The following is a 23,488-nucleotide window of genomic DNA, read 5'->3' on the forward strand; positions in this document are numbered from 1 at the left end:
TAATCCCCAAAGAGAGCTAACAACAGAATGCCTTCTGACAGCTTGGCCAACATTTAAGAGAATAAGTTGTTTATCCCTGAGGTGGAACCTTGGCGGCACATCACGGTGTCCACTATAAGAGGACTGTTTGGCAGAGGTGACCTCCATAAAGGCAAGCCAATAGGCAGATATGAGGGGAATTTGGGAAGAGGAAGAACTCATCTTTGAACTCAGAAGCCTGGCTTCATTTTCCACTCTGAGCTGTGATCTCCATTCCTGATTTGTCTCCTCAGGCAGTGACCTTTGAAGCAGCGATAGGCCAATTTATGATTCTTTAATTGCTCTGGAATGCAGACAGGGTGGAATTATTATTGGCCTCATTTTGTTAATATAGAAAGCTAAGTTCAGAGGGAACACACAGCGGGGTCGTAATGAGGCAGAGTCTCAAAGCCAGGTCTGTCCAACTCCATGTCCCAACTTCTTTCCCTGTTAACACAGCTGCCCAAATTTTCAAGCAATTTGGGTTGTGGTCAGATGGACAAATCCGTTCCTCCTCGTTAACACTGAACCAGTTTGTTCTACATGTCCGGCAATCAATTTTCAGATGAGCTGGTCCCAATCCTGCAGATTACAAAGTCAAATTGACTCAGTTGATGCAACCTAAAGGGCCCCTTACTATCCTGAAAAGCTGCTGTCTTTGGAGGACGGCAGAGCTTCCTCCCACCAAGGACAATCCTGAACCTCCCGAAGTTTGGTGAGGGGGGTGGATACGCGGGGCGTGAGAGGCTGCAGGGAGACTGACTGAGTTAATCCTGAGTTAATCTTATTAACCTATGAGATCAATTGGCTACAGGCGCCAGGCAAGTGACAGCACAGGCATTAATTCAGCGGTGGCCAGGGCAGCCTGACAGCCAGGGACTGATTTATCAGGCCTTTTAATGGATGGGATTGCATTTAGCTAATTGAGTCTGGGGCTGGCACGGATAAGACAACCCCCTTGTGATATGCAACTGCTCAGTGGACGCCCTGCCATTGTGGGGGGAAGGGTGACAGAAGGAAATAAGAAAGCAGATGACAAGGAATGCTCCCTTCCTGGCCACTGTAAGGGCTGGTGTTGGGTTCCAGGTATCTCTAACATGTGAGCCACTAGTGTAGTGTAGGGCAGTGATTCTCAAAATGTGATCTTTGCACCAGCAGTATCCCTTGGGAACTTGTTAGAAATGTAAATTCCTGGGCCCTCCCCAGACCTCCTCAGTTCGAATGTCTAGGAGTGGGGCCCAGCAATTCGTGTTTTATCAGGCTGTCCAAAGCATTCTGATGCACACACTCAAGCTTAAGACCCCCTAGAGGAGTTATGAGTGCAAACTCTAGTACCAGGCAGCCTGGGTTATAGTAACTGTGATGTCGGACAAGCCATCTAACCTCTCAGTGTCTCAATTTCTTCATCTGTAAAATGAGGGAAATAATAGTACCTGCTTCATAGGGCTGTCATGAAGATTAAATTTGTCAAATGCCTAGAGCAATGCCTATAGTAAGGGCTATATATATATAAATGTTAACAACTGTTATCGTTGGAAATAATGGAGCCTGGGACTTCTGTCTGCTCCCTCAGTATGACAGTAATTCTAACTGGATCATAAAGTTTCCTGTGATTTGATAAGTAAAAAAATATGGCACAAAATTTTATCTTCACTGCGATTGTACTTATGTACAAATACTTATGCATATAAACAAGGTGAAATTATGGATGGTTTCTTTCTCTAATCACAAACTTTTGAAATGTGGTTAAATATAATAGATCTTTGAGATCCAAATATTAAATAAATTCAGATGGACAAGAAAAACATATTGAATCACAAGATAAGCAATGGACAGAGTTGAAGTAGAGACTACTATAGAGGACTCATGATAAAGGACTGCATGCGTGGATCCCCACTCGACTCAGGGGCAGGGGCGTGGTTCTGGGCTCATCAGGTTACACTGGAGAAAATCAAGCTCAAGGTTCCTCAAGGTTAGAAGGGAGGAGACATGAGCAAGAGTGTGGTCCACCTGAGGATGCTTAATAACAGTAGCAAGGATGGCTGGCCCCAGTGAGGACAGCTAGGGGGTGCTCATGGGGTCTCCCTCATCCTCAGGGAGGGAGAAAGAATCCAGCTGGAACCAGGGTGGTCTTGGAAGCTGAGAAACTTGGCTAGCTGTTATGGGAAAGTCTGACCATTTTTTGAGAGTGCCAACTAAATCTCCATCTATAAAGGATAAGTACAACTAGTCAGTGGGTTTTTATCTCCATTTTGCCACCTACATATCTATAGGTACCAGGGTCCTACAGACTGGGCTGTGAAATCCTGGCATAGGGCCAGGAGAGCTGATTTCAAGATCAAGACCCAGGTCAGATGATTGGGGTGGGCATGTGGTGAGTTTGAAACTCCAACTGTGCATGCTACTCTCAGCCCTATTTTCCCTTCTAAACTGGAACAAAGACACTCTAGTAAGAGTTTACTGAGGTCTGAGTATGGGGCTTGTCTCTATAGTATATATCTTTGCATCCCAGTAATCAGTTTACTTTTAAATGGTAGCATATCTGTTGATACATAGTAACTATACGATCAAGTATGATGCACTAGAATTTCTGAAGTTTATCACAGCTGCCCTGATCACATTTTGTGGCCATTCTTTTGATGCTTGAGTATGATATTGTGGTATGTTTCTGACTTACCAAGGTTCTTTTCTGATAACAACTTTATTAAGACATAAAGCATGTGCAAACCACACAATTCATCCATTTGAAGCATACAATTCACTGGGTTTTAATATATTCAGAGTTGCACAGCCATCACCACAACCCATTTAGAACATTTTTTCATCCCAGAGAGAAACTCTACCCATTATCAGTCACTCCCCATTTCCCCTCAATCCCCTCCCCAGCCCTAGGCAACCACTAATCGACTTTGTGTCTTAATGGATCTGTCTATTCTGGACATGCCATAGGATCAAATCACTGACTATGTGGCCTTTTGTGACTGGCTTCTTTCGCATAACATGATGTTTCAAGGTCCATCCATGTTATAGCATGCGTCAGTACTTCATTCCTTTCTGTGACTGGATAATTCCATTGTATGGATAGACCACATTTTATTTATTTATTTATTTATTTATTTATTTATTTATTTATTTATCCATTCACCAGTTGATGGACATTTTGATTGCTTCCACTTGTTGGGTATGGTGAATAATGCAGCTATGAACATTCATGTTCAGGTTTTTGTGTGGACATATGTTTCCAATTATCTTGGGTACATGCCTAGGAGTGGAAGTGCTGGGCCAAATGGTAACTCTGTGTTTAACATTTTGAGGAACTGCCAAACTGTTTTCCAAAGTGGTTGCATCACATTACATTCCCACCAGCAATGTATTAACACAAGGGTACCACTTCCTCCACATCCGCACCAACATTTGTTTGACTTTTTTATTATAGCCATCCTAGTGGGTGTGAAGTGGGATCTCATTGTGGTTTTTATTAGCATTTCCCTAATAACTAATGATGTCGAGCATCTTTTCATGTGCTTGTTGCCCATTTGTATATAGTACTATCTTTTGAGAAATGTCTGTTCAGATCCTTTGCCCATTTTTGATTTGGATTATTATTTGTCTTTCTCCTTTGATTTGTAAGATATTTTTATATGTTCGGACACAAGTCTCTTATCAAACATATGATGTGCAAATATTTTCTCTTATTTTGTAGACTGCCTTTTCGCTTTTTTCTTGAGGTAGAGTCTCTGTCACCCAGGCTGGAGTGCAGTGGGACCATCATGGCTCACCGTAGCCTCGAACTCTTGGGCTCAAGCAATCCTCTGCCTCAGCCTCCCAAGTAGCTGGTACTATAGGTGCACATCACCATGCCCAGCTAATTTTGTCTTCCTCTTGTAGAGACAGGGTCTTGCTATGTTGATCAGGCTGGTTTCAGATTCCTGGCCTCAAGTGATCCTCCCACATCAGCCTCCCAAAGTGTTAGGATTACAGGCATGAGCCACCATGCCTGGTTTCTTTACACTTTCTTGATGGCATTATTTGTGACACAAAAGTTTTTAATCTTGATGAAGTCAAATTTGTGTTTTTCTCTTATGTTACTTGTGCTGCTAATGTCATATCTAAGAAACCACTGCCTAATCTAATGCCTTAAAGATTTATACCTGTGTTTCCTTCTATGTTTTATAGTTTTAGCCATTACATGTGGGTCTTTGATCCATTTTGAGTTTAATTTTGTATATATATGAGAATGAATTCCAGCTTCATTCTTTGGCATTTGAATATTCAGTTGTCCCAGCGCCACTTACTGAAAAGACTATTCTTTTCAGCATTGAATGGAATTGGCACCCTTGTCAAAAATCCATCAGCCATATATGTATGGATTTATTTCAGGACTCTCAATTTCTTTCCACTATATGGATCTACATGTCTATCCTTATGTTAGCAACACACTATTTTGATTACTATAGCTTTGTATAAAGTTTGACATTGGGAAGTGTGAGTCCTCCAACTCTGTTCTTTTTAAAGATTGCTTTGACTGTTCTGGGTCCCCTTAATTTCCATATGGATTTTAGGATCAGGTGGTCAATTTCTACAAAGAAATTGGAATTTTGATAGGGATTGCATTGAATCTGTAGATCAATTTGAGGAATATTGCCATCTTAACAATATTAAGTATTTTGATCCATGAACATGTCTTTCCATTTGTTTCCACCTTTAATTTTGTATCATGTTTCATAGTTTTTAGCATACAAGTTTCACGCCACGTTTGTTAAATTTATTGTTATGTGTTTTATTCTTTTGATGATATTGTAAATGGAATTGTTTTCTTAATTTCATTGCAGGTTGTTCATTGCAGGTTGTTCATTGCAAGTAAATAGAAATACAATTTTTAAATTGATTTCATGGCCTTGCAACCATGTTGAACACAATTATTAGTTTTAATAGTTTTTTAGTGGATTTCTTAGGATTTTCTATGTACAAGATTATGTCATCTCTGCAAATATGGGTTACTTCTCCCTTCTAATCCATATGCCTTTTATTTCTCTTTCTTGTCTGATTGCTCTAGCTAGAACCTCCAGTATAATGTTGAACAGAAGTAGGGAAAGTGAATAGCCTTGTCTTGTTCCTGATCTTAGGGGAAAAGCATCTAGTATTTCACCTTTAACTGTGATGCCAGTGTTGGTTTTTTATAGATGCCCTTTGTCAGGTGATGGAAGTTCCCTTCTATTCCTAGTTTGTTGAGGGTTTTAATCATGAAAGAGTGTTGGATTTTATCAAATAATTTTTAGCCTATCGATATGGTGTATTACATTAATTGATTTTCAGATGTTAACACAATCTTGCATTCCTGGGATAAATCCCACTTGGTCATCATGTATGATCCTTTTTATATGTTGCTGGATTTGGTTTGCTAATATTTTGTTGGGGGGTTTTGCATCTATACTCATAAGAGATATTGGTCTGTAGTTTTTTCATGATGTTTTTGTTAGTTTGGGTATCAGGGTAATACAGGCCTCATAGAATGAGTTGAGAAGTATTACCTCCTCTATATAGTTTGTGAAGAATGGGCATTAATTTTTCTTTAAATGTTTGGAAGAATTCACCAGTGAAGTCATTTATGTCTGGGCTTTTCTTTGTCAGCAGTTTTGATCACTACTAATTCAAACTCTTTGCTTGTTATTTGTCTATTTGGGGTTTTGATTTCTTGTCCAGCCATCTTCAATAGTTTGTGTCTTTCTAGGAATTTAAGCATTTCATCTAAGTTGTCTAATTTAGTGTCATACAGTTGTTCATAGTATTCCTTTATAATCCCTTTTGTTTCTGTAAGGGTGATTGTAATGTCCCCTCATTTACTTCTGATTTTTGTAATTGGGGTCTTCTCTCTTTGATTCTTGGTCAATCTAGCTAACCAAATTTCTTTTGAATTCCCGTTTGGCCCTCCGCCTCCTTCTGCCTATACTTGAGAGCCTTGGCCAACCTAAGAACATACATATATGTCTTTTACAGTCAGGAAAATGAGTCTTTTCTACACTCCTGCATGTGGAGCTCTCAGCCTGAACCTCCAAAGCATATTGTTATGTCTCCTCAGCTAACTGAGGCAGATTCATTCTGAAGCAGCTTCTTTATTAGCCAGTGGCTATGGTGCATAAGGCTGTCAAAATTCTACCCTCTCACTGTGGAAATTAAGCTGCAGCCCTTTTAGTATATGGCCATCAGCCAAGTGTTGCTCATTTCTGACTAAATATGAGGGCCTGGGGAAGAGCAGAAAGCAGGAGGCCCTGGCTAGCCGGGACCCCCACGCAAGGCATTGTGGATACGCCTGGGGCCTGCTCTTCATGGGTGCCACTCGCTTTGAGTCTTGAATGGGAACAGAGGCAAGTTAGAAAAGCAGAGGCCTACTGCTGTTCGGACCATATGTCTCCTTGGTCACGGCGCCCAGGACTGTGCTTCCCTATTTGGCAGGGACTCAGCTGACAGACGGTAAAGTCAGGAAGTCAGGAAAAAGAATTGGGGATTTTGGGCAAGTGCTGATCCTGGCTAGTGTTTTGGGGTCCCTGGCCCAGTTGGTCATCTTTCCCCTTCCCTCTGCAAGCCCTAAGCCTGGCTAGGGTGCTAGTGTGGAAGCATTCATTAGTTCAGAAGATGTCTTAGAGCCACATGTCCACTTAAAGATTATTTCCAGACTAATGAAAAATCTGTGTGTGCAAGCAGGTCCCCATTTTAAAATGGAGCAAAGCCCACCAACATTTCCATGGTAAGGAAATGGCAACAAATCAACTCTTTGGGATGAGTATGTGGTTAGCTTGAAACTCAAACCAAGTGTGACCGCCTCAGCCCCACCCTGGGCTGCTGACTCAGGACCAAGAGGAAGAGGGAGCTGCCAGACTTCACAATTTCTGTAAACAGTTCTTGAAAAAGAAACCACACACTTGTCTTTCTTCCAGCCCCCAGCTTGTCCCCGTAACTGACAGCACTGCCATTGTCTTTTCTCTGACACCCTAGGGCAGGGCTTCTTAACTTGAGCTCCATGGACCTCCAAGGGGTGTGTGGAGAGAATTTAGAGGGTCTACAAACTTGGATGGGAAGATTATTTGATCTTTTCTTCATGAATCTCAAACAACAATTTAGCATTTTCTCAAATTAGGAATGTAAGTGACAAACCACAGTAGCATTAGCGGTTATCTGTGACTTTATCACCAACAGAAATCACAAATATTTTCATATCACATTACTGTTGTTGTAAGTATCTCAAAAAATCATTTGTGTTCATCACCACTTCAACATTTCTAATCTATAGAATTGCCACTAAATCTTGCGATTTAGTGCATTATGAAAGTAGTAACACAACTAGATCACAAAATTTAAAAAATATTTTTCTAGCCATTTCGGTATGATTGTTTGCCTTTGTGATTCTATGTATTTTATTTTATGCACGTGAAAACATTATTCTGAGAAGGGGTCCGGAGGTTTCACCAAACTGCCAAAAGGGTCCATTACCTAAAAAAAGATCAAGACCCTGCCCTGGATCTTGGAACTCTCCTGCTCCATGGGCTTCACTTCTGATCCACAGAACTTTGCCTGTCTTACTGGAGGGGTCAAAAGCACTTGCATGTTAGTGCTGTGACACTGGGCAGGAGAAACTTTCTGTGCCAGTTTCTTAATCTGCAAAAGGCAGAATAATAACACTACCTACCTTATAGGGTTGTGATGATTCAGTGGGTTAAGAAATGTAAACCACTTAATGCCCAATACACGGTAAGCACTATTAGCTATTTTTGTTGTTATTGCTGGTTTATATCAATCATCTCATTAATATATGCTATTATTATCTCAATTTTCAGAAAAAGGAAACTGGGGCTTAGAGAAGTGAAATGGCCAAGTCAAGGGAACACAGCAAGGGAGTGGCAGAGCCAGGGTTCAAAGCCAGGTCTGTGTGACTCTCAAGCCCAGTGGAGGTCACTCTTTAGCACACTATTGAGAGGAGGTGATGGCCCTCAGAGAAATGGAAGCCATCAACAGGGTGCTCGCTGGGAAGGAGCAACTCTGCAAGCTCCTGCTTTGTCTCCCCTGCTTGTCCCTACTGTCCACACCTCCAACCTTATCTGGGGGGCTCCCAGCTCCACGTGCGTACCATCAGCCCTCAGCCAGGTCTCAGGGGGCCAGTCCTCCTTCCAAAGGCCATTGCCAATGCAGCCTTCATCTGCAAAGAGGACAAGTCCATGTTCTCCCACTGAACCACAGTCTTGCAGTAACAAATTCACTTTGGAGTCATGGACCAGCCTCTGCTCCCAAGTGGATCTCAAGCCTCACAGGCCAGTGGGGTCGGGGTTAGAGGGCCTGAGGGGAACTCAGAAGGGCAGGGGCTTGTCTGGGGAGTGGAGGCAGTTTCGCGGAGGAAGTGGTCTTGGAACTGAGGAGAAGATTGCCAGTTGGAGTGAGGCCAGGAGTGTTCATGAATTTTTAAGGGAGAGGGAATGGAGTGTGCAAAGGCCCAGAGGCATGCAAGGGCCTGGTATGTACAGAAAAGCAGGAAGTAATTCAAGATGTCTGGAATTTGTGCTAAGTAGAAGAGGAAAGAAGGATAGCATAGGCAGATGAGATGGCATAGATAATTAATGAGCAGATAGGGAAGAAAATGCCAAAAGCAAGTCTACAAGTCTTCCCACGAGGAAGGAGAGCCATTGAGGGGTTTTGTACAGGAGCAGCAAGGCCAGGTGTGTGAATTCAAAGGCCCACGGCCCCCACCCCCAGGCATGTTGAAGATGGACCTATTAGAACAGGTAGAGACTAGAGCCTGCTTCAGTAGCTCAGGTGAGAGAGGGGGAAGGGCTGAACTGTGGGTGGAGAGGTCATCAATTTGGGGACACTCTTTCTGGCAAGCCTCATAGCCAACAGGCCTCATCTGTATGATGCAAGAGGTGAAGGAGACCACAGTCGCTGGAGGCACCCGCCCTTCTCCAGCTTGGTCATGTGAGGAGATCCTACAAGGCAAGGCTTCCCCAGGCCAGGGGACCTTCGCCATGAGTTCACCTGCTGATACCTTCCATTTTAGCCTCTTTCTCACTTGAACAGCCCACTGCAAGAGCAGAATAAAAAGCCCGGGCCCTACTTTCCCACACAAACACACCACCCCCATCCCCCATCAGGAGAGTTGCTGAGGCGAGGGGCCCTGCTCTACCCGATGTGTGGCAGGCAGGAAGGGGAGAGGGGACACAGGGAACAGGTCAGGGCCTGCTCTCTGTCAAAGGAAATATCCACCCTCCTAAGCCTTTAAGAAACTGTTTTCTTCCAAGTAGGTCCCGCTGTTACCAGGGCAACCGAGAGCCCTGGTATTTGTGTTTCTGTCTTTAGAGTCCCTGGGGAGAAGTGGCCTGCCGAGCTTTCCCTAGTCTGGGCAGGATACAGGAAGTGCTGGCCGGAGGTGGAGCCCACTCCCCACCTCCCATTAAAGGGGTGGTCTCTTGCCTGATTAATGCCTGTCCTGATCCCCTGGAAGAGTCCACCCCCACCCTCAGGAGCCACTCCTGGTTGTCAAGGGCACAGGCTTTGGCTCCTATGGACCTGGTTTCTCGGGGGCAGAATTCTGCACTGACCTTGTGGCACATCTCTCTCAAATGGGTGTCACCTGCTGTCTGAGGCAGGTATCCAGGAGGGGCAAGCTCACATCAGACCATGGTACCTGCTGAGGGATTGTCACGCATGCTATGTTTCTTGATCACTTACTTTGTGCTAGAACTGGATCTGTGGGTCGGTTCTTGCTCCAGGGAGCTCTAGGGGAAGGCTCAGAACCAAACTGGCCATTAAATGTCACACGGGCTAGTTAGTTCCCAAAGCTCTATGCTGCTCTAGGCTGGGCTGTGTTGGATGTTAGAATTACCTAGGGAGCTTTCTAGATGTAGACATTCCTGGAGATTTTGTTTCCAACGGCGTGGGTGCAGGTGGGGAGTACAGGTAAGAGCATGGGCTCTGGATGTCAAACTGCTGGGGTTCACAGTCAAACTCGGCAAACAGGGCAAGTGACCTCAAGCCACTTGCCTGATTGGTTTCCTCACTTACAGAATGAACGTGGGGAAGTCACAGTTGTTTCACAGGCAGCAAGATTTTCCTTGCCTTCCTCCATCGCTCAGCCCAGGAGAGGGTTTTTAGGACCCTCGCCATCCTTGTCACCCTTCTACTGTCTTCCTTCCTTCCTTCCTTCCTTCCTTTTATTCTGATGTTTTCTTACTCCTGGCAAGCCAAAGGGCTTCTGTGAGGTGCAACTTTGTCCCCTTCCACAGGGCAGCCAGGGCCCCAGGTGGGCCCTGCCCATCTCAAGGATTCCACACTGCTATTGCAGCAGCCCAGGAAAGCATTGGCGCATCTGACAGCCAGGTCAGTCTATGATTCTGACCAATCTCCTGTCAATTCACATCCTCAGATTTTCATTTTCACAAGCTTCTTCTAAGCCACATCTCCCCCACTTAGGCTTTTGAAGTTGCTTTTCTGAACCTGACTGCAGGATCTCAGATGAGCCCCTAGTAAAGGTCATTTCAGTGCATCCTTCCAGGTTAGGGAGAGTTTTTTGGCCCCTCATTCCCTTTTAGAGGAGATCTTCTAGTCCTCCAAGCTTTGTATCACCTGCAGATGCCCTTAGCAGGCTGCCTCTAGGTCTCCATCCAGTGGCCCATTTATTCACTCGCTTCTTCATTTATGTACCAAACTAGGATTGAGATTCTACTGTGTATCAAGTAGTGTGCTGGGCCCCAGGGACTCAACAGTGACTAGACAGATCAAGAAACCATGGCCCGAGAGGGGATGAGACTCATGCCAGAGCCCATATAGAGTCAGCGGCAAGGCTGGACTGGAATCCAGGGTTCTTTTCCCCATTCCCACAGTGCTTCCAGCTTTAGGGTTGGGGCACGGCTGACTCTGTTTCTCTTTTTTTTCCACCTTCTCTGGCCATAACACAATCTGGGCTCACCTATCACTACTTGTGATGTCATAAGAAATCCCCTGGGTTCTGGAGACCTTGTCAGGCCCCCTGAAGAGTACTGGGGAGTCCCAGTGCTCACTGATGAAGTCCACGACCCCATAACCCTGTTCCTCCCTAGAAGGGGCAGTCAACCACATACTCAGAACTGCCACCTGGCTGGTTCCCCCAGAGCTTCCAGAGATCGTGCACCTGATGCGTGCTTCGTTGCTTTGGCAAAGACCCAGAATCCAGACAGGTTGAGACTTTCAGCTTGTCAGGAGTCTCTCCTGGGAGATAGCAAGCACGGTGTATTTGAGTTAAGAATGTATATGGGTTTGGGAGTCACGAAGACCTGGAGTCCCCCATATGACCTAATATCTCTGAGATTCAGGTCCCTCAGCTCTAAAAGGAGACAGCATCACCTGCCTCACTTAATTGTGGAGATAAAATGAAATGATGTTGGCGAAAGTGCCTGACACATGGTCAGAAATACCATGGTTTCCTCCCTCCCTCCCTTCCTCTTAAAGGGACAAAGCAAATGTGCCTCTGAAACCAGGGTTTGTTTCCCCCATGGGAATCCTGCAGGCTGGAGGTGGGGGGTAGGACAGGGCAGAACTAGGAGACCAGCCTGGCCTGTTAGCAGGGCCAGCGGAGTGGGGGCAGAGAGGTGCTAAGTGTCCCCAGAGCTAATGGGCAGCTGCAGGGCTGTGACAGAGCCACTCACTAGCTGTGAACCTTGAGCCAGTGACTTCTCTCTAAGCCTTGGTGTCCTCATCTTTAAGATGAGGGTAAGGGTAGTTAGTTCTTTCCCCCCAGGATATCATTATCAGAATGAAATAAGATAACAGATGTGAAGTGCCTGGCACAGCACTCAAAAGCAGCAGAGGCTTAATGAATGATCCCACCAACTTCCCTTGGAAAAAAAAAAAAAGTCCAATTCATGCTGGGAAATTTGGGCAAATCCCAGAATGGGATTCAGTTTCTTCTGACCCCACAGTCCGTGAGGAGCCATGAGATCTTGCTTGGAGGGCCTCTTACATGGACTGCTCTGGGGACTTGTGATTCATCTTCACCAGCTAACTCACTGGTGTCCCATAGCGCCACCTAGTGCCAAAAAGCGGAAGGGCCCTCCCCAGCCAACCTGGCCTCTTTCTCTTCCTTCACTCAAAGTCCCATGCGGGCCCATGCGTGCCTGTAGGGCTGGGCCACCCATAGTCCCCGGGAGAACGAATGCTATTTTTCAAGATGCCCAGTGCTTCCACTTCCCTCCCAACAATTTCTGCCATCCACAAATGCACAGAACTGTAGGCAGGTCCCTTGAGCCTCACCGGCCCTTGGTTTCCTTGTCTAAGGATTTCAAGACTTCAGGGTAGGGTTGACTCCGGCAGGGGACCTTGGAAGCACCCGATGCCTACTCTGTACCCATCTATGCTTGCTCAATAACAAAGAGGCACAATCTTTACACACCCTTTATACTTTTATTGAGGAGAGAAAGCTTTAGCATACAGAGCAGCTTCTTATCTTCACAACACAGTAATGCAACAATAACACATGTATTCCAAAAGGGTTTCCTCCCGAGCCTCTGGGAGACCTTGGGCTGCCTTCATACCCCTGCATGCATCCCCTCCCCCCACCCCTTTCAACCCAAGAAAGCTCCAAAAGCCCACAGTTCCTCTTACAGCTCTTATGGCTGTTACATCACAACCAATATTGAAGATCTGGGAAAGGAAGGAAGAGGGTCAAAGGGAAGCCCAAGCGCCTCCTGCCCCAGAGGGTGGAAACCAGCTCACTGCTCATCTGCTCTGTCCCTGGCTGTGGCTCTGAGGGTTCGGGGTGAGAAGCACCATGGGAACAGGCAGGACCTGTGTTGAAGGGTCCCTGGAAGTGTGGGTTTAAGGCACCCGTCCTTCACACTTCTCCACAGGGACATGGGGCAGCAGGGCCAGAGTGTCAACCATCAGCAAACAGGGTCCACCGCCTCGAAGAATAGCAGGTCCCCTCGAAGAATAGCAGGTCCCCTTCTGGAATGCACTCTTGAGGAAATCAGATAAAATCAGCTGAAAAACAGACAAAATTTTCTTTACAAAGTTGTTTACTCCTGCCCTGGTGGGGATGGGGAAAACCAGACAATTGAAAGGTCCAACAAATTAGGAGAATGCTTTAATGAATTATTCAGTATGCATGACTGCACAGGTGGCAGCCATTTTAAATCCTGCTGATCAAGAACTGGCAGGGTGATCTCAGCTTTGACAAGACATAGCAAGAACACACTAGAAAGGAAGGCAGCAAAGTGTTAATAGTGCTTGCCTCTGTGTGGTGGGACTCTGAATGGCTGGGGGGTTTTTTGTCCTCATAGTTTTCTCTGTTTTCCAAACTTTCTTTAATGATTATGTATTACTTTTCTCTTTGGAGAGAGGGGACCTTTTTAAAAGGTAGCAACAGGTTATAGGAACCCAAATCCACTGATCCCCAGGCTGAGAAACAAAAGCGCTAATGAAAAGGGCATCTTACCTCCCACTGATGAATAGAGACCTCACCAGAAACCAGTCAGAGGACTGGGTTTCTCTGCGACTCCTCTTCCTCCAGCTCTTTCCTCTTGCCTCCAGGCCCAAGATCCTAAGGTCGGCCTGAGGTTATTGGTCAGACTCCCATGAGGAACAGAGGTTGAATTTACTCTGCTTTCTTCCCTTTGGCCACAAACCCTGGCTGCACTTGCTCTGCTGCCAGTCACTGTGCAGAAAGTCCAGTGTCCAGGGGCAGTTCAGGCCAGCAGTGGATTTGGCTGGCATTTTATGGCCAAAACTGACATAGTAAGTGTGTGTTTTTCACTGCAGAAGCAGTACTTTCCGGACTCAAGGCAAGCAGTGGGTCTCTTTATAAGGGCACCTGAGTTTGTACCTAGAAGTCCCAGGAGTTCCTAGGAGGCAGCCACCCTCTTAAGCTTTACTGTGTCACTGAAGCACAGCAGCAGGCCAGGGGTTGGCCCCCATGTCAGAGTCATGAAGGGGTCCCAGCTGTGAGGCCACGGTGGGTGCAGCCTTCCTCTCTCCTCTCAGAACTAAGGGTTCCTTGAAATTGAAGGGAGCTCAGAGCAGGCCATGGGCCCTCTCTCTGTCTGTCCCAGAAGGAATGGCCAATCAGGCCTCCTCTGCAACTCCAAGGATAGAAAGTGTCCTGCAAAGACCTTTGACTGGGGGCTGCAGTCCAAGGCCTGGCAAGGGGAGAAGACCACCATCCCTAAGGAAAGAGTCACTCTTTACAATGGCAGAATGATTGTTGCTGCTTCTTTCTCCTCCTCCTCTTCTTCCTCCTTCTCCTCTCCAGAACCCTAACTGGCTACCTTTTAGGCAACATCAAGGAAAGTGGTGGAGCCTGCAATGTTGGGCGCTGTCCACCAGGGGTGCCCAGGAGGGCAATGTGGTGAGAGGAAAGGGCTCCAGATGTGGCAAGTCAGTCCAAGAGCCCTGATACAGGAATCTGTGCAAAGGTAAACTCAAGTGCTGTAAGTGGAACCAGCCTGCACAGTCAGTCAAGGGCAAATCTCGGTCAAGTTGTCCATTTGACACGTGGCTTTGCACACTCTCACTGGGCTAGATGTCGGGTCCTCTTCCAGGCCCTCTGCTGGAGGTGTGGCATGAAATGAGTGTAGGCTTCTAGGGACATTTCTGGATACCATCCTGCTCACCATCGATTATATCTAGCAACTGGCCTCAGTGGCTTTAGGAGTTCAGCGTAGCCTGTCCTCTTGCTCATTGGGGCAGATCAGTGAGGCATTGGGTGAAGTCCTGGTGGGTCAGTCAGAGAATAAAACTGTAGAACATAGGGTGAAGAAACGCAGGAGAGGTGAGGGTTAGGAACAACCAGAGGGGAAATACAAGAGGGTGACCAGTTCATTTATGGGAACAGGCCCAGAAACTGGCTCTCCAGCTCGTGGCCGGACTGAGCAGAGTACATGCCAAGAGGGCAGCTATTGCTGATCCCTCCTTTCCCAGGTGGCCCTGGTTGGGCACACGTCGCTCTCTGGTCATGGTTGCAAGATGGTCTGGAATTCTGCAGGTCTTCTTCAGGTTCTGCAGGTCTGAAACTCCCTGAAGTCCTGGTCAGCAAATGGGGCAGGTATGGCAGCAATAGCAGGGGCGGGGGATGCAAAAGAAGGGTGTGTTCTGGGTGGCCATCTGGCCCCAGCACTCACACTCGAATTCGGCCACGAGCAGCTCGGTGGCCCCCCTGTCTCGGAGTGAGGCGGAAAAGCACAGGGGGGCGTCTTCGAACTTGGCGTTGCCCTAAACGACCTGTGCGGCGAATCAGTTGGGGGGAGCTGTAGAATGGTGAATTGGTGCCTGGAAGGCCTTCCAGAAGTGGGACTCGATTCTGGTTCCTCCGTCTGCTAGGCTGTATTATGGGAGGCGATGCACCCAGGAAGTTTTCAGGGTGGTAACCACTTGCGGGGCCAGAAGTCTGGGATGATGCTTGAACAAAGGTCGACTCCATCTCCATCAGCTCATCTAGGTCATCATCTTGGGCCTCATCCAGTGGCTCCTCCTCCACCTCACCGTAGGTCTCCTCAGTCCCTGGATCCTGCTGCGGCTCTCGCTCTGGTTTCTGGCCCCTATCCTCATCTTCATCTTCTTCATCCTTACTCTCTCCTTCCTCCTCATTCTTGTTCCTTATCTCCTCCTCCTCCTCCTCTTTCTGTTTCATTTCCTCTTCCTCCTCCTCCTTCTCCTTCTCTTCCTTCTTCTTCATTTCTTCCTCCTCCTTCATCTCCTCCTCCTCCTTTTCCTTCATCTCTTGCTGAAAAGCCCACATGCGCTTCCTCTGGTCCTTGGGGTGAAGCCTGTGCCTGCGTGCCTCTTGGTCTTCATCTTCACTGTAGTACTCTTCATCTTCACTTTCTTCCTCATTGAGACTCGGAGCAAAAGGGAAGATGATATTTCGAACTCCAGGGAGCGGGATAGGCTTGGGAACGCGCACTTTTCTTTCTATCTCCACACATTCGAGAATCAGCTCATCCAGGTCGGCCATTTCTGTTGACCATAAGAGCTCTTTGCGGAAGAATTCCGACAGGCCTTTGAGGAATTGGTTTTGGAGGCGGCAGTCATCCCAAGATAAGAATTGAGCCAGGAACTGAAAAGCATCTGCATAGCTGCCGAGGGTACAGTGGCCCTGCTTGAGCTTGCGAATGGCCTTTTTAGCCACACGTTGGGGGATGGGGCCACAGAATTCCTTACGGATTTCATCCAGGAAGCGCGGGAAGTTGACATGCAAGGGGCTTCCTTCCTGGGTGACCGAGATGGCCCAGTCCTTGGCTTCGCCAGTGAAAAAGGAGATCAGAAAGGCCACCCGCTCGGCGCCCCCGGGGAAATGATCCTCATGGTCGGCTATGAAGGTCTCTAGCTGCATCAGGAATTCAGCCAGGTAGACTGGGTCTCCTGAAAAGGGCTCTATCTCAGGCCGCTCCAGCGGTGGCAGAGAGGGTTGCGGGGGCGGTTCCTTTGACGCGGGCGGAGGCAGCGCCGGCGGGGGCGGGATGGGCAGCAGAGGGGGATCAGCGGGCCCGTCGGGGGTGCTGCGATCCTGGATCACGTTAATCAAAAGATCATCCGAGATACAGTCGGGCTCCGCGCGTGGCGGAGGCCGGCACAAGAAGGGCAGTTCTCCCCCGGGAATGGCTTCGATCTCACTGAGCGCGAACTCCAAGTTCTCCTCCGCAAGGACGGGCACTATGGGTACTGGCCAGCGGATGTAGCTGGAGACATTGCCCCGCAAGGAATTAACCTCGGCCAGGGCTCTCCCGAGCTGGAGGCCCAAATTGGCATTCTCCCCGCGAAGGGCATTTAATTCTTCGCGCAGGGCCACATTCGCCATGCGGAGGCTGTTGAGATTTCCTGACGCCTCAGACATCTCGACAAGCCCAGGGGCCCTGGGGCTTCGTAGTGGGGAAAGGGGAACTGGAGCTACGGGCGGCCGGAGGAGGCCGAAATGCGGCGGCGGGGCGCGGGAGGGACCGAAGTGCGGCGGCGGGGCGCGGGACAGGCCGGGCCACACCCACCGGGGCGAGCTCGGAGGGCGGCGCTCTGGGCGGAGGGCCCGGCGGCTCGGCCCAGGGCGCGTTACCTCGTCGCCGGGGCCGGAGAGGGCGGGCGGCGGCACGGAGCCCGGAGGCGCCAGGCGGAGGATGCGGGCGACACGGTGGCGGCGGCGACCGGGCGGGCGGGCAGGGGCGAGCGGAGCGGGAGGGAGCGGACTGCGGCAGGATCTGTCGAGGAAAAATCTTGCGGCTGGCGATTCCCCGCCTTTTAAGCGCAGCCTCGCACTCCCCCCACCCCACGCAAGGGCGGGCCTTGGGGAACCGCGGGCGCCCACTGGCCGCCGCGCGCCGCTCCCCTCCAGCTCGCCTGCGCCTCTCACTGACTCTCTCCTTCCCTAGCTGCAGCTAACTCGAGTCGGGAAAATGCGACAGCGACTGCCCACTCGAGGTCGTCATGGCGACAGCCAGTGAACGTGTTCCTCTCCTCGGGCAGGCCCCCGAGTGTAGAGGAGCTGCTTCGCGAGGCGCAGCTCAATCTCCAGAGCCTGTTGCAAGGTACCGAGAGGGAGGGGGGCTGCGGCCGGCCGGAGCCCTGAGGCGAGATGCGCAGCGGTAGGAGGGAGGCAAAGAAGAAAGAGAACAGGGACCAGCAAGATAAAGAGAGAGAACAGTTTAAAAACAATCGACAAAGCAGTTTCCAGCTTTCACCCTTCAGCCTAATGATTCTGAAAGAGGCTATTTCCGGGGCTGTTTCCCCCCAGCCCCAGCCCCTTTTTTCAGCTCAGTAGCCCATGGGGAAACAAGGACAGAGGCTGAGGCAGGGCCGTAAGTCATGCCATTCACCGAGAGCTGGGTGGGAGACTCCCACAATGTGGGCCTACATTCCCTCCAGCCCCCCTCTTGCCCCATCGCTCATGCCTTTGGGATCCTGGCACCAGAAGACAAAGGGGGCATCTGCAGGATCTCCCACTCTGGGCTTCACTCACTCTGCTCTTGCAATAACCGCCCCTGGATAGCTACTGCCTCACCAAAGTAAGCCCAATACACAGCACCCAGAGGTCACCTATTTTGTCCCCGCTAACCAAGCCTGACATTCTCGATGTAAAGAATCACATCTTGCTACCCTTAGGTTTCCAGAAGCACCTGGCACAAGGCTGGATTCCCTCCCCACCTGCCAAGAGGTGCTCAGTGGATGTTGAGCATGAAAAGAGGTCTTGTCAGCACTCCTTTATCTATACTAATAAAGGTTAACTCTAATGGCGAATAGAAAACTGCTGATGGGCCACCAACAGGATAACAACCATAACCCCCACCCCCTACCAGGGCAGTGGTGACCTTGGAAAAGCAAGATGCCAAGGGACACCATGAGCCTTGTTTTCAGATAACAAAGGAGTTGCCACACACAAAAAGAGTCGATGTGCTCTGTGTTGCTACCATGGCAGAATTAGGACCAGTGGGTGGAAACCCAGAAGGAGGCACATTCCACCTCCAGATAAGGAAGAACTTTCTGACACACCTGACAGCCCCAACTGTCCGTGGAAGAAATGAGCTGCCTTGGGAGGGAGGGCGCTCCCCTTCCCTGCAGGTGTGTGCGCTGAGGCTGAAGAAACACCTAGAAGGGCTGCTGAGGAGGGAGTCTGGGCACAGAATGAGGCGTTCGACCAAAGAACCCCAAGAGCAACCCCAAATCTCTGTGATTCTGAGTCTTTGTTCACTGTACATACAGCATGAATGTCCCTTCTCTACTCTCACTTTCTTCATGTATTCATCAAATTCATCACTTCAATCAACCCCATTCAAATCTTGTGCATCCTTACTCACTGATGATGCTGCTGAACTTCTGCCTCTTTTATGCTGTTACCTCCTCCTTCCCTCTCTTTCACCTTAGCCCTCCTAGACCTGACATCACTTACAGCGGGACTAAGGTGCAGGGAACACGGCCCACAAAGGCTCAAGTAAAAGTTCTTGACATCCAAGAAAGAACTCCAGATTGGACTTCCTGGTGTAAATCTCTTCTTGCCTCACACAGGTCGTTTCCTTGGTAGGGTCGCAGAAAACCTTAAGAGCTGCAGGGCTTCAAAGGGAGGACCTTGCAGTCCAAAGTAGCAAAAGGTGTCTGCATTCTGAGCCTCTTTTCGTAACTGAGCACTCAAGGTGGGGGTCATTGAGATAAGGGCTTGGTCCCCAAACCACCACAGCGTGAATTTATTGACTTTCTCTTCTCCTCGACCCTCGTGGTCCTGGGAAGCAAGCACTTTTCCATTTCCAAATCCAGTGGCTCAAACACCTGGAAATAGCCTAAAGAAAATGCAAGTCAGGCCTGGCAGCTAGAGCAGGAGTCCTGGCTCTTGGCCCTTCCCCGGCCCAGCGCTCGGCTGTGGCACCCTAGAGTGTGTGTCTCCACTGTGCTATTTTTCAGAAGAATATGAGGAACAGTACTCGGAGGCCAGACTTGTGGGGCAGACCTTCCGCTCTTCTGATGAGGCCACTGAGCCCACCCCCAACCCAAGGCCCCAGTCTGCCAGGCGTCTGGAGTTTGTATTGATGGTGAGTTGCCTCATCCCCCACCTGGGAGAGCCAGCATGCACCCACTGACAGGAGACCTCCAGCTGCTTACTTTACCCAGTGGAAGCTGCTCACCCCTGCTCACCAGCAGAGCTACCCTGAGGCCCCACTGGGATAGGCCCTGCACAGCAGGTGCCTGGCCTGGCGGCCTATCCACGCTTTCCTGCCTCCCAGACGAAGCCTCCAACTACCCAGCCTAAACAGCCACCCTATGGGCACTGGCTCATCGCCAGGCAGGAATACACCCTTTCCATCACCTTCTCTCCCAACAGCCTACAAAACGGCAGCTGAGCGAGGATGAGACTACCACCCAGGGTGTGAGGGCCCACGAGGCCTCCCTGAGCCTGTCTACCACAGCCGACAAGCAAACTGCCTGGAATAGCCTCTTCCCTCTGCCCATCCTAGAGGAGAAGCAGTGGCCTCAGCCTTGCTCCACGCAGTCTGACATTGTGCCCATCAACATCTCTGGTAGAGTTGCTTAGCACTGCCTCTGTCTTCTTCCCTTCATGCCTCTACAGACCATCCTCTTTGATGCACTGGGTGTTGGGGGAGGGAAGTGAGACTTTCTTTGCTACCGGCTCACCTTGCGCTGTCACGGTCATGGCTCTTGCCAGGGAACGGAGGCACGCAGAAGAGGGGGCGCTGGCTGCTCTTTCTTCACCCCCTCCTGGCACTGCCACCCTAACTGAGACCATTTGATAGCAAACAAAATTTTCTTAACAGAAAGCTCCAAAGCCTTATGAACTTCTGTGCTCTTCAGAGCACTTACGGAAACTTAAAGTTTGTGAGTTCTGTTTGGGTCAGGGCAAGACAACTTCTTGTGCCCAGAGCTGGGTTTGGAGTACACTGATAAGAGTCGGAGCGGGAGAGTGGGGTTTGGAGTGCTGGTGGTAACAAGGGTTTGGAGTGCTGGTGGTAACCAAAGGCCTGGTAGCACTTTCACTGGACACTAGTCTTCTAGCAAGGTGGGCCTCCTCAACTTGTTTGGCAAGTTTTCAAGAAAAGAAGTGGTAGAAAGGTCCTAAGGCCAAAAAAGACCAAAAGGGGACCCAGTACAACTTTGAGAGTGGGGAACATGCTGTATTATATGTAGCCCAGCTGGCTGTGGCTCTGGGGGAATGTGGCACACTATACCATGCTCACTATTAATCCATGATCTACACTCCATGAGCTCTAAGGGGAAGAGAAGGAGGGCCAGTCATCTGACAAGGAGCTAGGGCCAGCGACATGATGAAACCATGATCTCAGTAACCTAAAGGGATCAGAGGGGTCCTGTGAGCCAGCGCCAGCCTGTGCTCTGCTGGGAAATGCTGATGAAGATGATGAGGACAGCTCTTGCCACACGTGGCAATGCTCCCTGGATATGGGGTCCTCCACTGTCACTGGCATCATTTCAGAAAATCAGAGGCAGGAAATACAGCCCACAGCCTAGGGAAATATACCAAAAGGAGTGAGGGCTGATGAGGAAAGGCTCCAGAAGTGATGTTGAACATTTTGTGTCTAAATGTCTATCTTGGCCAGGCATAGTGGCTCACGCCTGTAATTCCAGCACTTTGGGAGGCTGAGGTGGGTGGATCCTTTGAGCTCAGGAATTCAAGACCAGCCTGGGCAACATGGTAAAACCCCATCTCTACCAAAAATACAAAAAAATAGCCAGGTGTGGTGGCGCACACCTGTGGCCCCAGCTACTCAGGAGGCTGAGATGTGAGGATTGCTTGACCCCAGGAGTCAGAGGTTGCAGTGAGCCGAGATCGCGCCACTGCACTCCAGCCTGGGTGACAGTGAGACTTTGTCTCTAAATAAATAAATAAATGTCTGTCTTCCTCTCAATGAGGCTGTCCCTGAGCATTGCCCACAGAGCCATTTGCTGAGGTGTCTGTGAACGTGTGCAGCTGTTTGGCTGGCGGGGGAGGGTCTGGCTAGCCAGCTGCTGAATGAGAGAAAGGGAGGGGTAATCACAGACCTCGCCCCACCACCCTGCCTTGCCTTGACTCTGACCCAGCCATTTCCCAGCACCCAAAGACTGACCTAGCACTTTAAGAGAAATACAGCTCTAAAAAAATTTTTTAATAATATTAAGTAAGGCATATTATTGAGGAAATCTTCCATTTTAATTGTGTTGAATTTGAAAACATTATCAAGTCAGTAAACAAACTGAATTAACAGGTATTTTGAAAGTACCATGTAACTCACATGAAGTGATAATTAAAATCTGTGTCAATAATTTTCCTAAATTGAAAAGCCAGTGCCAGGAAAAAAAGAGAGAGAGAGAAAGAGAAAGAAATGGAGCTCAATCACCATGCTGTGGGCCAGCTTTGGTAAAATGTGACCAGGTGACTGTAGGACAGACTATCAGGCATCTTCCTGGATGGTGGAGGGCAGTAGGGCAGCCTCTTGGAGACACTGGCCTCACCTGGCCCATATAAAGGCCTTCTCAGAAAAGATCACAGTCAGGCAGCATCTAGTCCCAGCCCGCTGCTCTACACCAGTGGTTCTCACCCCTGGCTGTACCTCTGAATAATCACTTGAAGACTTTTAAAATGCTTCTACGTGAGCCCTACTCCCAGAGATTTCAGTGTTCTGGGGTAAGGTCCAGGTGTTGCAGTTTCAAAAGCTGCCCAGTTGATTTTAATATGTCGCCCAGGGTTGAAAACCACTGCCCCAGGCCACCTAAGACTTACAGGCAACCTGGGTGCAGCCTGGGAAACCCAGCATGCATGCCCAGGGCCAAGTTGGGAAGGATGAGGAAGAAGTGCCACCTGCCTTGGATGCTATTCATGCTCATCACGACTGCCATCATTCTCTTCTCTCAGGCCAATTTCCACTGTGCTTTAAACAGAAACCAGGATGCACCCAAGTGTCTTTATTTTGGCTACAGGGCAGCAGTTTGATAAACATGCAAGTTTGCGACACTCGTTGTTTAACACAGAGACAGCCGTGAACCCCAAGTCCACCCTGAGGCGGAGGCGGACCATTATTGGATTCTCTAACTTTTCCCAGCGAGACCAAGGTGACCCCACCACAGCTGATTCCCCAGTCCCTTCCCCTTACCCACTCCCGCCAATCCTGCCACCCAGGTGGTACTGTGGTGATGGGGAACAGGAATAATTGGGTGGAGGAGGGGGCCTCCGGATGTCCTGAAAAAGCCAATATGGTAATTAAGAATAGCTAAGGGCCTCTCATCAAGGGTGGCAACTGAATATGGAGAGTAGGTCTCCCGGGCTAATGAATCCATTACATTATTGTTTCCCATTATAAATGTAATACAACCAGATATGCCAAATTTAGGCAAATAGATGAGGAGAGAGGGATCCTCACCATCATCTTAACAGAACCATTACTACCATTAAGTGAATGCTGGCCAGCAGCACAGACCGGGGAGATAGCAGAGGATAAGAGCCCTGGTCTTTCCGCTTACTAACCGGGAGACCTTGGCCAAGTGACATAACCTCTCTGAGCCTCAGCTTCTTCATCTATAAAGTGGGGATAATGATACTGACACGGTGGAATTAGCATGAAGATTAGCGTTATTGTATGTAACTTGCCTACCATGTGCCTGGTACATAGTCAGTGTCCAATAAATGGTGGCTATTGTTACAAATTCTCATAGCAGTAGTAGCTATAATAATAATAATGACATGACAGTATTAATTGTTTGTGTGTATGAGAAAACCTTTGGGGATTTGGAACATCCAAAAGGTTTCCTCACATCTGTAGATTATCCTCAGCCTCTTATGTTGCAAAGCGTAAAGGTGACGGGTGCGAACAATGCAACCAGACTCTTAGCTTTGCAGCTTGGGCATACTCCAGAGTCACTGCTGGAGCCAAACATCACACCACGCTGTCCTTAGTTCAGAAGCCTCTACTCTCATCTCTAGATGGATGAATGCTGAGGTCTGTGATGGTTTCATGAGCCTGGGGTGAAAGTATGG

At 48.7% G+C, this 23,488-nt stretch overlaps 2 protein-coding genes across 6 annotated transcripts in view; one reads left to right on the forward strand and one right to left on the reverse strand.

Moving 5' to 3' along the window:
- Nucleotides 1–23,488, forward strand: part of NHSL2 (NHS like 2) — a 243,004-nt gene that overhangs the window by 204,307 nt on the left and 15,209 nt on the right. For 2 of the 5 annotated variants that reach the window (XM_054544705.2, XM_054544708.2), the window contains exons 3-6: nt 17,391–17,546; nt 19,411–19,538; nt 19,829–20,024; nt 22,435–22,566. The exons of 1 other annotated variant lie outside the window; for it this stretch is intronic. In XM_054544705.2, the coding sequence (XP_054400680.1) occupies nt 17,391–17,546; nt 19,411–19,538; nt 19,829–20,024; nt 22,435–22,566 (612 nt within the window). The remainder of the gene's footprint in view (nt 1–17,390; nt 17,547–19,410; nt 19,539–19,828; nt 20,025–22,434; nt 22,567–23,488) is intronic. 2 more of the 5 variants (XM_054544706.2, XM_054544707.2) reach the window with 2 other exon arrangements.
- RTL5 (retrotransposon Gag like 5) lies at nt 12,419–17,367 on the reverse strand. The gene is made up of 2 exons (XM_024240937.3): nt 13,472–17,367; nt 12,419–13,017 (listed from the first exon to the last, which is right to left on the reverse strand). Exon 1 carries the CDS (start codon nt 16,862–16,864, stop codon nt 15,149–15,151), a length of 1,716 nt encoding a protein of 571 aa, XP_024096705.1. The 5' UTR covers nt 16,865–17,367; the 3' UTR covers nt 12,419–13,017; nt 13,472–15,148.

This window comes from Pongo abelii, chromosome X (assembly GCF_028885655.2).
Source record: "Pongo abelii isolate AG06213 chromosome X, NHGRI_mPonAbe1-v2.0_pri, whole genome shotgun sequence".
In the NCBI taxonomy this organism is placed as follows: Eukaryota; Metazoa; Chordata; class Mammalia; order Primates; family Hominidae; genus Pongo; species Pongo abelii.